Here is a 14,833-nt window from a genome sequence, read left to right as displayed (position 1 = left end):
AACCATTCTTTTCTCTAAGTTCTTAAAATTTTTTCTTCTAAGTTCTTAATTTATACTCCAATTCCATAATATTATATTTCTTTCTTTATTTTTCTAAATTCTTAATTTATGACTTCTTAATTTTATATTGTATTTTAAATAATTTTATGAATATATTATTGCATTAAATGTAATTTGTGCATTTATTCAAGAGAATTTATGCATTACTAATTCATATATATTTTAAAAAATATTAAATCCCTCATTAAATTTTTTTTGGTCACCACCGACTAAAAATATATATATAAAAAAATATTAGAAATAAATCAATATTATGGAAATATAATTCAATCATGCATGACATCCCCATATTTTTTTGTTTTTATGTATCTAAATTCTCTATTTAAACTTATAAGTTGTTTAACAACTTATTTTGTCAAACATTTTGAATGAACTTATAAACTCTTACTTTATAAGGTTTTTTTTAAAAGGTAAAATTATTTATTAGAAAAGTGAGTACAAGGGGTACTCAATCCCAAACAACAACACAACACAACACATAAAATATTACAACACCAAAAAAAAAGGAAATGATTAATTAGATGAATTTGGCCGGAATCCATTCATAGAATGTGTAGCATAAATTAATGGGATTCATCGCCTTAACCCACCTCCATATATAAAATATAATACCTTTCACTGTTTGAGCAATATTAGGAGTTCTATCAGTTAAAATTCTCTCGTTTCTTCCTACAAATACATTATCAAATATTATTGAACAACACCTTTTTGAGCTTGTTCCCACATATCTCACCAAATTCATAGAAGTGATTCAAAATCGAGGGCAAAGAAAGGAGGGGGATTTCAACCAACTATAAATTTTATTTTAAATATACACTAGATTAGGGCATTCTAGCAGAATATGGTCGGCGGACTCCACTTGAAAAGAGCAGCTAGACTAGGCAATTGTGGTTTTTAATTTTTTATTCTCGAAATTGACTCTTCTGTTCATTAAATTATCTCTTAAAAAAAATTAAAATAAAAAAGGATATTTTGTGTGGGATGCATTTAAATTAAATAATATTATTTATTATTATCGGATCTTTGTGGATAAGAAAATACATCTCTTTTATTTAAAAGCTTCGAGAACTTGATCCATTTTAGGAGATGGAATCAGCCAAACACCCTCCTCGTTAAACTAGACTAGACTACAACTATTTAATTCCACCGCATTACTGAATAAATGAAAACAACGTTCCAACTTCCAATCAAGATTTTACATCTCAATTTGTAACGACTTAATTCCAAATCAAACATTTACAATGGCGTCGACGTTATTCAAATAAACTAATAAATTGACTAATATTATTTTGTACAAACGATACTTAAAATTGATTTTTAATAGTTTTATGTGGGCGAGATGAGATCCACACCACATAGGGATTGGGTGCAATGATGGTAATGGACTGTCAGTATAAATATGATGGGAGTATGACATTATTAGTCAATTTGTCATTAATTACCAAGGCATAGTGCAAGCCCCCACTCATTTCTTTAATGCTTAGTATTAATTTTTGTCTCCTTTTCTTTTGAAAAATCTTAATACGCATTATATAATTCTATCGAAATTAAAATTATATTCCAGCAACTGAAGTCAAAGTCGTGGCAATATTTGGCAAACATGAGTAAGGGGATGGAAAAGTTTAATAGTTGAGTTAATAATTTAAAGTTATTTTAGATTTATAAATTACTAGAGCCATCTTAAAAGTGATCACATATATATATATAGAGAGAGAGAGGGGGTGCGAATGGACTGTCAATTTGAACTGTATAATTGACAAGTGAGTCTGATCAAGCGACGTACGAAATTGCACTATCATCTTTTTTCGAAAAGTTTTTGATCCGTTAATTTTGATTTTCAAGGATTAATGATTTTAGGATGATTTTAATGATTAGATATGTTGATTTGGACTTAGGGTCATACATAATTTACTTAAATTTAGTGCATCTATATGAATTCAACTTTTCAACTTGGCATTAGGTTGAATGTTGTATACAAAATCGAGTCGAGCTATAGTTGTTAAAATTATTAGGATCCAAATATCAATTTAGTGCTGCCTAAGAAAACTACATGATCTGAATTATTATTTAAAATAAAATAACAACTTTATGCATCTTTACACACACACACACACCGTGTTATGAGGTTTGGTCCCCACAAAGAGATTGGATATTACGTAGTTCCTACGTTTGAAGCAGAGTCATGAGGTGATCGCATTATTAGTGGTACAACCCTTTATTCTAGTTTAAATATAAGGGTAATTTGTTCATATTGATACTAATATAAGGGTGATCGCATTATTAGTGGTACAACCCTTTATTCTAGTTTCAACTCACATAAGGTCAATATTACTATATCATAAATATGTTATAAATTCATGTATTATATATATATATATATATATATATATATATATTTATCATTGAATGATATTTATACGGTGAATATTATAGCATAACTATATGAGCTATATTTTGTTTATTGTATCATTTGATGATATTTATAAATTCATGTAATTGTATATATTCATATAATATAGATTATATACATGATTTTATAAAATTTATCAATACTTTAAAAAAATATAAACGTAAAAATATATATATTATATTTTTAAACTATAGATTTTGATACGGTATATACTGCGATTTTTGATATACCGGAATATACCGACAACTGCGGTATATCAAAACAAGGTATTATACCTTAATACCGGTATATACCGGTATACCGTTAATAAAGTATCATGCCTTATTCCGGTATATACCTTTAATACGGTATTTATTGATTTTCGGTATATACCTCGGTATTGGTATATGCCAGTATACCTCAGTATTTGAAAAATCCATACCTTTACCTTACCGTAAATCTTCGGTACGGTATTATACCTTACTGAAAAATTCGATATGCCTTAAGTTCGGTATTTTACGGTATTTTTCGATACGCTATGACCGGTATACCAAGTTTTCGGTATATTTCTCCAGCCCTAGGAAGGGCTACCGTGAGAGCACCTCTTAAAATAAGAAATAAGAACTAGAAAAAATGTATGAATTTTATGTAAAACACGTATGAATTCGTTGTATAAAGGTATGAATTGCGAAAAATAAATTTTTGCTACCTTTGGGATTCGAACTCAGGACCATGAATTCATCGAACAGGATGATGAATGAACCGTAGATCTTGATGATCTAAGGGCCGACATTGATTCTTATTTTATATCTTAAGAAATGTACTTATTTTAGCTGGGCTAAAATAAAAATATACTCCCTCCGTCCATGAAAGAACTTCCTATATTTCCTTTTTGGGACGTCCACAAAAGAATTTCCTACCTATTTTTGGACTATACCCCACCACTTATAATCATCTTACTTTTCACTTTTCACAATTCTCAATATTAATTATAACACCTTTTCACCACTTCCAATACACTCAACTACATTTTATCTACTCTCAATACACTCAACAATATTTTTTCTTAAAATCCGTGTCACTCCCTCTTAGGAAGTTCTTTCATGGACGGAGGGAATATATTAGAATATAAAATAAGAATTATTTTAAACTCTTATATCATCAAGATTTACGGTTGATTCATCACCAAGTTTGATGAATTCATGATCTTGAACACTACAAAAAAAAAAGTGATTACCGGCGGCATTTCCCGTCGGTAAAAAAGGGACGGCCGCCGGCGATTCAATTACCGGCGGCATTACCGGCGGCAGGTTGCCGCCGGTATATATCTCGTCGGAGATGTGAATCCCGGCGGCGAAGCTCAGCCGCCGGAGATTGGCGGCGGCCGCACCGCCGGTGGAGTTTCTCGGGAAGCTCAGGTGATTTCCCGAATGTTTACCGGCGGTCTTTGCCGCCGGTAATCAGCGGCGGCTATATGCAGCCGGTAATCAGCGGCGGTACCATTGCCGCCGGTGATCACCACCACTACACCGATGGTCGTCGATGTTTGGGGATTACCGGCGGCCCTTGCCGCCGCCAATTACCGGCGGGATATTGCCGCCGGTAATTAATTAATTATTTAAATTATTTATTTATTTAAATTATTTATTTTATTTATTTTATTTATTTTATTTATTTTATTTATTTTATTTATTTTATTTTCGTATTTATACAATATTTCAAACCTTAGGCGAACTTCCCAGTGGGTCACCCATCTTAGTTGTGCTCTAAGTCAAGCACGCTTAACCTTGAAGTTCCTTTTGAATTGTCCCCAGTAGAGAACACTCGTATAATTGATATATCTATTGCCTATTAAATCATTTAAAGGCTATTTCAATATACAATATATATCATATATTCATAACATTTGAATATGAGGAGATTATATCCAAGTAATGTTAATTACGGACCAGTCTCGTGCCGCCCGTATTTTTATGACAAATAAATATTTATTTTTTAATTTTTTTTTTAATTTTTTTTTAATTTTTTTAATTTTTTTTTTAATTTTTTTTAAAATTTTTTTAAAATTATTTTTATCAATATAGTTTATTAATCATAAGTATTTTAATTTGATAGTTTTAATGTATTTTTGAATTCATTTGCATATATGTCTTTATTTTTATGTCGAAACAATATATCTATTTATTAATCAATATGTTATTAATTTTTTTTTATCAATCTACGTTATAGAATATAAGTATTTTCATTTTGTAATTATAATATATTTTGAATTCATTTGCATACCTTGAATTCACTCACAATAAATAGAAGTATGTATCAATAGAAGTTCCCCGAGCAGACAAGTCAAACCATTCACATTTGAACAAGACTGTCTTCTTAATTGGATACCCCCCATACTCCAGCACACACACCTCTTGTAGACGCCCATAAAAGTCTTGCACATCTCTACCATAGACCGAGCCTTTTATGCACACGCCACTGTTCACAGTTGCGCGCTCTCCATCAAGATCAGTCGTGTGAAATCTATAGCCATTCACAAAATACCCCGAGTATGTCTCAATCTCAGTTAAAGGCCCGGCTGCAAGCGACTTGATATACGGGTTCAAATCATTGTTAGAAGGGCGAATCACCTGTTCCATACAATCTTTTAGGTTTGCAACCCCATTTTTAGTCAAGTAAATGTATATTGAACATAAATTTATCACATCTTACATAATGGCCAAACCACAACATAAAATCCTTGTCGAAAGCACTCTCTAACTCGGCTTCGGTTAGTGAAGGATTTACGTAGCGCATTTCGTCCTCGAAGATCCTAAGATATAACGAAAAAAGTTATAAGTTACGTACGTCGAGAATTGATATACATAAATTGAGGCAACAATACTCACTTGATATATGTGTTTGCAACCTCCGCACAATTGCTCAAAATATACATATGCGCAGCCATGTATTCTTTAGGATCCATGTATCTCTTTGTCATTCGCCCAATCGGACGTCCAACTGGTTTGAAGATTAAGAGTTGATTAGGATCATCACTGTCTTCAACAGACTCTTCAATATTGCGAGGCAAATTTCTCCACTTTGTAGTCACATGATCCTCAAAGTAATATGAAGAGAAGGTAGACATTTCCTCTAGTATATATGCATTGCTGATGGATGCTTCAACCTGAGCTTTGTTTCTGATATGATTTTTCAATGTCCTCAAATATCGTTCAAAAGGATACATCCACCGATACTGCACTGGACCAGCCAATCGTGCTTCATCTGCCAAATGAACTGGTAGGTGCTCCATTGAATCAAAGAAACTCGGGGGGAAGATACGCTCAAGTTTGCATAGAGTAACTGATATCTTCTCATTGAGTATTCCCATATCATGTATTGAGATATTGCGGGCTGTTAATTCTCTAAAGAAACAACTTAACTCTGTAATTGCCTCCCAAACATTCTTAGGAAGAAGTTCTTTAAAGGCTACAGGTAGTAGTAATTGCATGAACACGTGACAGTCGTGGCTTTTCATGTTATGCATCTTCAGAGCGTTCAAATCAACGCATCTGCTAATATTTGACATGTACCCATCGGGAAACTTAAGACTCTTGATCCATTGAAGTAAGATTTTCTTTTCATCCCTTTCAAGCGTATAACATGCTTTTGGATACAGTCGGGATCCATCCACTTTCTTCAATTCAGGCCGTCGACAGAAGATGTTCAATTCTTCTCTCGACTTTTCGGTATCTTTTGTCTTCCCCTTCACATTGAGGACGGTATTAAACACATTATCAAACACATTTTTTTCAATGTGCATGACATCCAGATTATGTCGAATCAAAAGGTCCTTCCAATAGGGAAGATCCCAAAATATGCTTTTCTTCTTCCACCCAACATGTTCATATTTTGCAAGTTGAGCGTTCTTGTTATCGAAGTCTTCGGTAACCTTCACGAAGCCCAACCCCTCAATTTGATTCAAGATTTCTATTCCGGATCTGTGTTCTGGTGGACCCACATTGCATGTCTTATTCTTCAAGAATGAAGTCTTATTTCTCCTAAACACATGGTCACGAGGTAAGAACTTCCGATGATTGTCAAACCACGATTGTTTACCACTCTTCGTTAGTGTAAATGCGTCTGTATTCTCCATACAGTGTGGACATGCCAATTTCCCAGCTGTACCCCACCCAGACAACATAGCGTACGCTGGAAAATCACTAATAGTCCATATTAGAGCTGCCCGCATCTGAAAATTTTGCTGCAACGATATGTCATAAGTGTTCACACCAACCTCCCACAAATATTTCAACTCATGTATCAGTGGCTGTAAGAAAACATCCAACTTCATCTTTGGGTTAGATGGCCCAGGCACGAGGACAGTGAGGAACATGAATTGTTCTTTCATGCACAACCACGGAGGCAAGTTATACGGTGTGACAATGACCGGCCAAGAAGAATATTGACGCCCTGATTGTGCAAATGGGGCAAAACCATCTGTAGAAAGGCCTAATCTCACATTTCTTATCTCCTCGGTGAATCCAGGATATACTGAATTCAAGTGTTTCCATGCCGGAGAGTCTGCTGGGTGGCGCATGATCCCATCTTCTATTGAAGTCGCATGCCATCGCATATTTTCGGCTGTTGCCGCAGATGCAAACAACCTTTGCAGTCGGGGCGTCAAAGGAAAATAGTGCATCTGTTTGGCGGCCACACGTTTCTTTCGGCGGCTTCCAGATGCACGCAAGTTCTCCTTATATCGTGATGCACCACAAAAATTACAACTCTCTAGCTCACTGTCGTCCCCCCAATACAACATGCAGTTATTAACGCAACAATCAATCTTCTCTACTGGCAAACCCAACCCGCGCAGATTTCTCTTCGTACTGTAAAAGCTGTCAGGGCAGTTGTTATCCTTCGGTAAAGCCTTTTGAACCATCTCAGATATCTGATTAAAACATCTCTCTGACATGTGATTTTCAACCTTTATGCTCATCATCTGTGTCATCCAGGATAACTGTGAGTAAGTATCACAGTCTGGGTATAGAGGACTATCGGCTGCGTTCAACATGTCATAAATTTGTTGAGCGTCAGGATTAGGCGGCTCCTCAAGATTTGGAGGATCTTGATAATTACTAGGTCCAGCATGATCATGCACCATCCTTTGGTAATTACTGTATGACCCATCATCCTCATCCATTATAGTATGTTCTGCTGGCATATACACTGGTGCTTCCCCTTGATAACACCAGTTCGTGTAATTGTGGACAAATCCACGCCTAGTAACATGTTCTCTGACTGTAGGTACAGATGCAAAGACTTTATTCTTACACTTCCTACACGGGCACCTAATGTTACCAATTCCATCTGTATACGCTGTTTGATTTATCGCAAACTCGAGGAAACTCTCAAGTCCCGTTTCAAATGCAGCACGATCATTGTATCTCGCGTACATCCACGATCGATTATCACTCATTCTTGCAAATTCTAATTGAGAATAAAAATAAATCAAATACAATAAATTACTTGAATCTAAGAAAATTTCGACAGCATAACCCCACTATCCTAACTACCAAGTGCTCGACTCTACCAGCAACTATAGTGACCATAGTGGTCCTAATTTACTAAACCTATACTAGGTCTACCCGGCCCCCCAATGTCGAAACAATAATAAAATAACATATAAAACAATAAAAAAAATAAAGTAATAAAAGCAAACACAATCATTTGTTGGGAGAAGATCCTTAAGAAATAATCAATTTCTATCCCAAAGGGAGAAGATCCTTAAGAAATTGATTAAATCTATCCCACAATATATAATAACATATCATTTCATCCAAAACAGAAAATCAATTTAAAATTAATCTAATTAACAAATTAATTTCAATTAATCATACTTTAAACATCCTATAAAGTAACTACAGTTAAATCAATTCATAATTAATCTAATTACCAAATTAATTTCAATTAATCATACTTTAAACATCCTATAAAGTATCTAATTACCAAATTAATTTCAATTTATCATACTTTAAACATCCTATAAAGTAATTAGAATTATGTTAATTTTAATCAAACAAATAAATAATAAATAAATAAACAAATAAATAAAAGTCTATTAAAAACGAAAGTGTACCGTAGGAGTTGACGGCGGAACCGTGCGGTGGCAGGAGCGGTGAGACGGCAGGATTGGCCTGCAATTAGGAGGAGAAAGATGAAGAGAGGATGAGAGGGTGAGAGAGAGAGAGAGAGAGAGAGAGAGAGAGACAGAGAGAGAGAAGGAAAGGAGGGGCTTACCTTGACGGAGGCGACGGCGGCGACCGGCGACGGCGACAGGCGGCGGCAGGAGGGCAGGGCAGCGGCAGGGCAGGGTGGGGGGGGGGGCAGGGGGGCTGGAGGCGCGAGAGGGGGGAGGGATCTGTTCTGGAGGAGAGAGGGTTAGGGCACGATTTTGGGCTTTAAAATTAGCGGCGGCCCATTACCGCCGCTAAAGCCCGACCCGCACTATTTTTACCGGCGGCAAATTACCGCCGCTAATCACCGGCGGCAGATGCCGCCGCTATCTGCTAAATATAATAAAAAAAAATTAAAAAATAAAATTCCCGGCGGCCTTAATATTTACCGGCCGCGTTGCCGCCGGTGATCACCGGCGGTACTTTGCCGCCGGTATCATCGCCATATATTCAAAAAATACGGGTCGGCAGCATTGCCGTCGGAAAGCCGCCGGTGATCGCCGGCGGCGAGACTGCCGCCGGTAAATCCTGCCGGTAAATCGGCGCTTTTTTGTAGTGGAACTCGAATCTCATAGTTAGCAAAAAAAAATATTTTTGCAATTAATACATTTATACAACAAATTCATATGTGTTCTAATACAATATTCATACATTTTACCCAAATTATATTTTATATGTTAAAAAGTGTTTATACCCTATCTCTCCTCCGTATATGCGTGGACATTCAGATCGTGCGAACTTTTCATTTTGCATATGACAAATTAATCAATGACGACAACTTATATTGTCACTTGAATGTAATTAAGAAACAATTAATTTAATATTTATTATTTTATCTGCTTACAAGTAAAGACACTGATATTATATATAGCAATACCATGTGCTATCGCTAGACATATTAACATGCATTCAACTTCATAAATAATTAGTTCGTGACTTGCCTCCACTTTTTAATGTAACTGGTCTAATCTGACGTCAAAATCATCATATTTTTCACATGAAAATGTTATATTGAAGGTAGAATACATTAATAATATAGATTTATTACACATGTAAAATGGAAAATAAAAACATATATAAAAAATAAAAAACAGCAAAGCATAAAGAGGCTTTACTATATGTACTGAACTCATAGCCAAATTTATGTAACAAAAATTAAATTCATCAATCATTTTTATAGAAAGTTAGAAAAAGGTAGTAGTACTATTTTTTGATAATATGGTCGCGTTTTATGATTGGTTGAAAAAGGTTTGATGCATCAGGTATATCTACTTATATATGGACAATAATTAAATCATGCTAAACGTTAATATATAAATCTTTTCTATATTCTGAACGATAACAAGCGATATAGAAATTCAGGAATTTCGAAGAAAATTTGTAACATCCATTTTGTCGATAATAATTCATTTGCACGTTAAAAAAGCAAATAATTATAGAGCGAGAATTAAGAGTCACATGCAGACTTTGTGTGTTCAATCACGTGTGGGGCCTCTCGCGATAGGAGTTTGTTGTGAGACGGCAGAGGTCCACGTGTTACATTTAATAAAATTACACTATAAATAAAAAATGCAAAAGAAAATAACTACTCCGAACGTTCTTCAAATTTTAGAGATTATAACCTGCTTTATATATAAATTCTCACATCTCCCTTTTTTTTTATGTGATTTAAAGTTCATAATATGAATCAAACGATATTTACCCAACAACAACATTACCACAGTAATTTATGAAACATATGAGGTTTATGTGAATTTTACTCGTAAAACAAAAGTGGTAAAATTATATTTTTTAAAAAATGAGATGTTTTGGTGCAATTGTAATGTTTTAAAACCTGTATTGTAAATGTAAGTTTGATGTAAATTTGTGTTATATTCCACAATTAATTCAATTTTGATTAGAGATGGTCTCATGTGTGCTATAGCACATAGTTCGTGCTTATTTTTTTCGATTTGATTTGTCTTGGATTCAATTCATCGACTTTTTTTTCATAAGAATAATCACTTTACTTAAAACGAGGATCAATGTTACTTGTATGAGTTAATCTAGTGATTGAAGGTTAATGTTCAAGACCTGAGATTATGGTTTTGAGTTCTCCGTCGCACGAATATATATAGTATCATAACTACTTATAAATTAAAAAAAAATGTTACTTTTATATAGTAATCATATAAATCGTGAACATTTGTTGAATGAATTCATAGTCCACAGTTCAAAAATCATATATAAGTGGCAAAGTTATAGTTTTTTGAATTCATCATTTTACACAACGCAACCATAATATTTTATAGTGGACTCCTTTTATACCATAACTCTAATTTGCATAATAACCACTCTTATCGTGTGTGTATGTATTATATGTATGTATGTATTAGGTAATTAGTAAGAATATTTGTTAGTTTTCTTAGAATAATTGCCACATTTTTTTATTGAATAAATAGAAATTTTAAAGGTTGTGTCATTATAGTCTTATAGATTTCATTATGAGATTTTTGACTTTAAATATTAATCATTCTATATTTTATTAACTCAAAAATACACGTATAATTGTTACTTCCTTCATCTACGTACCAAAAGTATGGTATTTTTGTCATTTTGGTAGTTCATAAAAATTATGACACTTTTTATTTTAATACATAATTCGATCTTTTTTCTTGTCTTTTATCCTTATAAATATTCCTTAATTATTTACAAAAAAAAAAAAACATATTCAATTCAATTTCAACCGCTCATTTTAAATTTTGGTAGGACCATTTTTCCACTACATAAAAATCACCATCCGTTTTATTAAAATTTATGTCCACCAAAAATATCATATTTTTCGTGGACGGAGAGAGTATTTTTATTTATAAGAACTTTCATCTAGGCATTTTTTTATCTGTGCATAATGAGGATGATCGCATAAAAACTTTTGTGTTTTAATTATGGTATAAATTTAGAATACCTTTTTTGGTAGGAAAAATTTAGAATACATTAGAGCTGGTCACGGGCTTTTTATTTTTCTTCAATTTTAAAACATGAGTTATATTTCTGTCGGCAGTTGCTTATCTATACCCCGGAGAGAGTATCTCGTCGATTATTATCGATGATTAAATAATATTCTACTACTTCTTCCAAGTAGAAATTAAACATGGTTTTAGGATAGATTGATTTAACCAATTCAACAGTTAAGAACCATGACATATACATTTATAATTAATAATTTTTTTTTGAGATAATTGAAAGATCACTGTACCGTTGAATGATAAATATCAGTTTCTCTTTATAATACTCCATCCGTCCCAGCTTTTAGTATCCAACTTTCCTTTTTTGGTCGTCTCATATTTTAGTATCCATTTCTATTTTTGATAAAAGTAGGTGTGACCTTACTCCACTTTAATTATTTTAACTCTCACATAAAATGTGGGACCCTTATTCCACTCACAACACATCAATCACTTTATTAAAACTCGTGCCGTTCTCAATTGGATACTAAAAGCCGAGACGGAGGGAGTAGTAGGTATTTTAAGTTCCAAAATTCTTTTTAAACTCTTCTAATGCACATAAATTTTCTCAAACAGGAATCTTTAGTCAATGCACAGGACGTTCAACATATTTAATTTAACTATGTGCATGTTGTCGCCTCACATGTACATTTACTTTAATAAATTGTCGAAATTGATTATGTAGTTCATTAACGTTGTCTATAAAAGGCACCGTTAATAATTACTACGTAGCTACTAAAATCATCAAAATAACCTTTAATAATTTAACACCGTACAAAATATTTAACGCACAAACTTTAAATACTAATTATAGTTATAATTTTACAAAATTTAAATACTAGTTATACTTCATAACTAAAATTGTAATGGTCATACCTGTGCTAATATTTAATATAATCATATAATTTAGTTAAAATTTTCGCGGATTGAAACGAGTTTATTAAAGTTTGAACTGTTTAATATTAATTCACCGACAGTAGTATGTATTGGATGATTTATGACAAGTGACAATATAACCAGGTGACGTGTCGGCCGTGTGAACGGCGCCGCAAGTGCGCTGCCCGTGAATTGCTAACTATTATTATTATTATTATTATTATTATTACTACTCTCTCCCCCTTGGTTCCTTTATGAGGTGGCTCAAAATTTTTCACTACAAAAATTGTGGAGAATGTATAAATTAATTTAAAATAATAGGACCTTCACTACAAAAATTGTGGAGAATGTATAAATTAATTTAAAATAATAGGACCTGTACTTTTTTATGATTAATTTTTTTATTCATAAAAATAATCACTTATAATGAAACAATTTAAAATAAAATACAGATCACATAAATAAATTAAGAAATTTATTATTATTATTATTATTATTATTATTATTATTATTATTATTATTATTATTATTATTATTATTATTATTATTGTTGTTGTTGTTGTTGTTGTTGTTGTTGTTGTTGTTGTTGTTGTTGTTTGGGGGAAGGGAAGCAAGGAGTTTTGAACTTTAAAGTTTAAACTTTATTGTTAGTAAACTCAAATTTGTATGGTTTGAATGTTCTCTTGAAGACACCTTCCAATTATTTCAAGAAAATAAATATATTAATAATATTTAAACCTTGCTTTATTTGTTATGCTCAAATTCAAAAGTATTCCTATTATTAAAGATGTAATCGAATAAAAGCGAACCAAATTGAATATTAACATTACCAAACTTGATTAGTTTATTAATAAACAAATTTAGAATTTTATTTAATGAAAATTTTGAGATTCACGAGTTTTTTATATTTAAATTTATATTTAAAATATTGATTATTTTATTCATAATAATTTTATACATGTATTAATTTCTTATAACATATACTCCGTTCATCAAAAATAATCTTAAAGATGGATAGCATGGGTTTTAATAAAAATAATTATTATATTTTGAGTAGAGAAATGAGCCCACTAAAAAAATAATGTTTATAATGATAATTAATTATAGGGCAAAGGTGCAGATTGGTCCCTGAACTCGACCCCCCTAGAGCGTTGAGCCCCCATACTCAGTCAAGGCGCGTTGACCTCCCTGAACTCCCGAGAAAAAGGTGCAACTAAACCCACGAGTTTAACGGCGGTTTAACAACGTTAAATTTTTTTCTTTTTTTTAAATTCTGGTCATCTTCTCCGGCTGGATTCCTTCAATTTTTCGGCGAGAACCACCGGCTCGGACGGCCAAGGATGGAGCGCCGCCACCGCCGCTCGCCTCCCCCTCATCCCTCTCTCTCATTTTCGGCAACGAATCTGTTTTTTCTCTCTCTCTCTCTCTCGGATCTCTGACAGCAGACAACCAAGGATGGAGCGCCTCTGCCGCCGCTCGCCTCCCCCTCATCCCTTTCTCACATTTTCAGCAACGGATCTGTCTTCCCTTTCTCTCTCGCATCTCCGACAGCGCCGGACGGCCAAGGATGGAGCGCCGCCGCCACTCGTTTCCCCCTCATCCCTCTCTTGTGTTTTCGGCAACAGATCTGTTCTCTCTCTCTCGCGCGCATCTCCGACAGCGGACGACCAAGGATGGAGCGCCGCTGCCGTTCGCCTCCCCCTCACCCCTCTCTCGCGTTTCTGACAGTAGATGGCCAAGGAGGATCCGCCGCTGCAGATCTGCTCCGATTACGCCTCGCATTTGGTTGGGGTGGGGCATTCGTCAGAGAATAAGTGGCGCCGACAAGATTTCCCCTTTCGACAGATGAATGTCGCCGAAAAATTGAAGAAATCCAGCTGGAGAAGATGACCAAAAAATTAAAAAAAAAAACATTTAACGGCGTTAAACCGCCGGCCGTTAAACTCGTGAGTTTAGTTGCACATTTTTCTCAGGAGTTCAGAGAGGTCAACGCGCCTTAACCGAATATGGGGGACTCAACGTTCTAGGGGAGTCGAGTTCAGGGACCAATCTGCACCTTTGCCCTTAATTGTATTGTGAGTGGAGAATATGACCCACCATGTGATAGATAGTTTCTAAAAATGGACAAGAACTAATTTTTATGGACATCCCAAAATGAAAAAAATGAGCTATTTTTTGTGAATGGGGGGAGTATAATTGTGGTTAGAGACTTAGTACAATTGCTACTAACCATAGTACTGATTTAAATTGTATCTAATTAATAATTTTACATTTTCAAGTTAAATCATTTTACGAGTTTGTACATGACT

At 33.9% G+C, this 14,833-nt stretch overlaps 2 protein-coding genes across 2 annotated transcripts in view; both read right to left on the bottom strand.

Moving 5' to 3' along the window:
- The window catches only part of LOC131010909 (14-3-3 protein 7), a 76,822-nt gene extending 62,758 nt beyond the window's left edge, over nt 1-14,064 (bottom strand). Inside the window, exon 1 of the mRNA XM_057938614.1 lies at nt 14,055-14,064. The gene's annotated coding sequence lies outside the window, so the exon portion shown is untranslated. The remainder of the gene's footprint in view (nt 1-14,054) is intronic.
- LOC131009843 (uncharacterized) lies at nt 4,744-8,815 on the bottom strand. Its single transcript, XM_057937248.1, has 5 exons — nt 8,729-8,815; nt 8,568-8,625; nt 5,338-7,918; nt 5,162-5,261; nt 4,744-5,079 (listed from the first exon to the last, which is right to left on the bottom strand). The coding sequence occupies exons 3-5, from the start codon at nt 7,905-7,907 to the stop codon at nt 4,744-4,746; spliced, it is 3,006 nt and encodes a 1,001-aa protein (XP_057793231.1). The 5' UTR covers nt 7,908-7,918; nt 8,568-8,625; nt 8,729-8,815.
- Nucleotides 14,065-14,833: the final 769 nt, after the last annotated feature.

The sequence above is a fragment of the Salvia miltiorrhiza genome, chromosome 2 (assembly GCF_028751815.1).
Source record: "Salvia miltiorrhiza cultivar Shanhuang (shh) chromosome 2, IMPLAD_Smil_shh, whole genome shotgun sequence".
Classification (NCBI taxonomy): Eukaryota; Viridiplantae; Streptophyta; class Magnoliopsida; order Lamiales; family Lamiaceae; genus Salvia; species Salvia miltiorrhiza.
Note: the sequence above shows the minus strand (reverse complement) of the source record. Positions and strands in the feature narration are given on the sequence as shown.

What these genes read in the sequence shown, in the direction of transcription:
- LOC131009843 (XM_057937248.1), bottom strand. Translation starts at nt 7,907, where the DNA reads ATGAGTGATAATCGATCGTGGATGTACGCGAGATACAATGATCGTGCT. An exon ending in GTTGCAAACACATATATCAA is followed by an intron (nt 5,262 to 5,337) that starts GTGAGTATTGTT and finishes GTTATATCTTAG; the next exon opens with GATCTTCGAGGACGAAATGC. An exon ending in TGTTGTGGTTTGGCCATTAT is followed by an intron (nt 5,080 to 5,161) that starts GTAAGATGTGAT and finishes TGTATGGAACAG; the next exon opens with GTGATTCGCCCTTCTAACAA.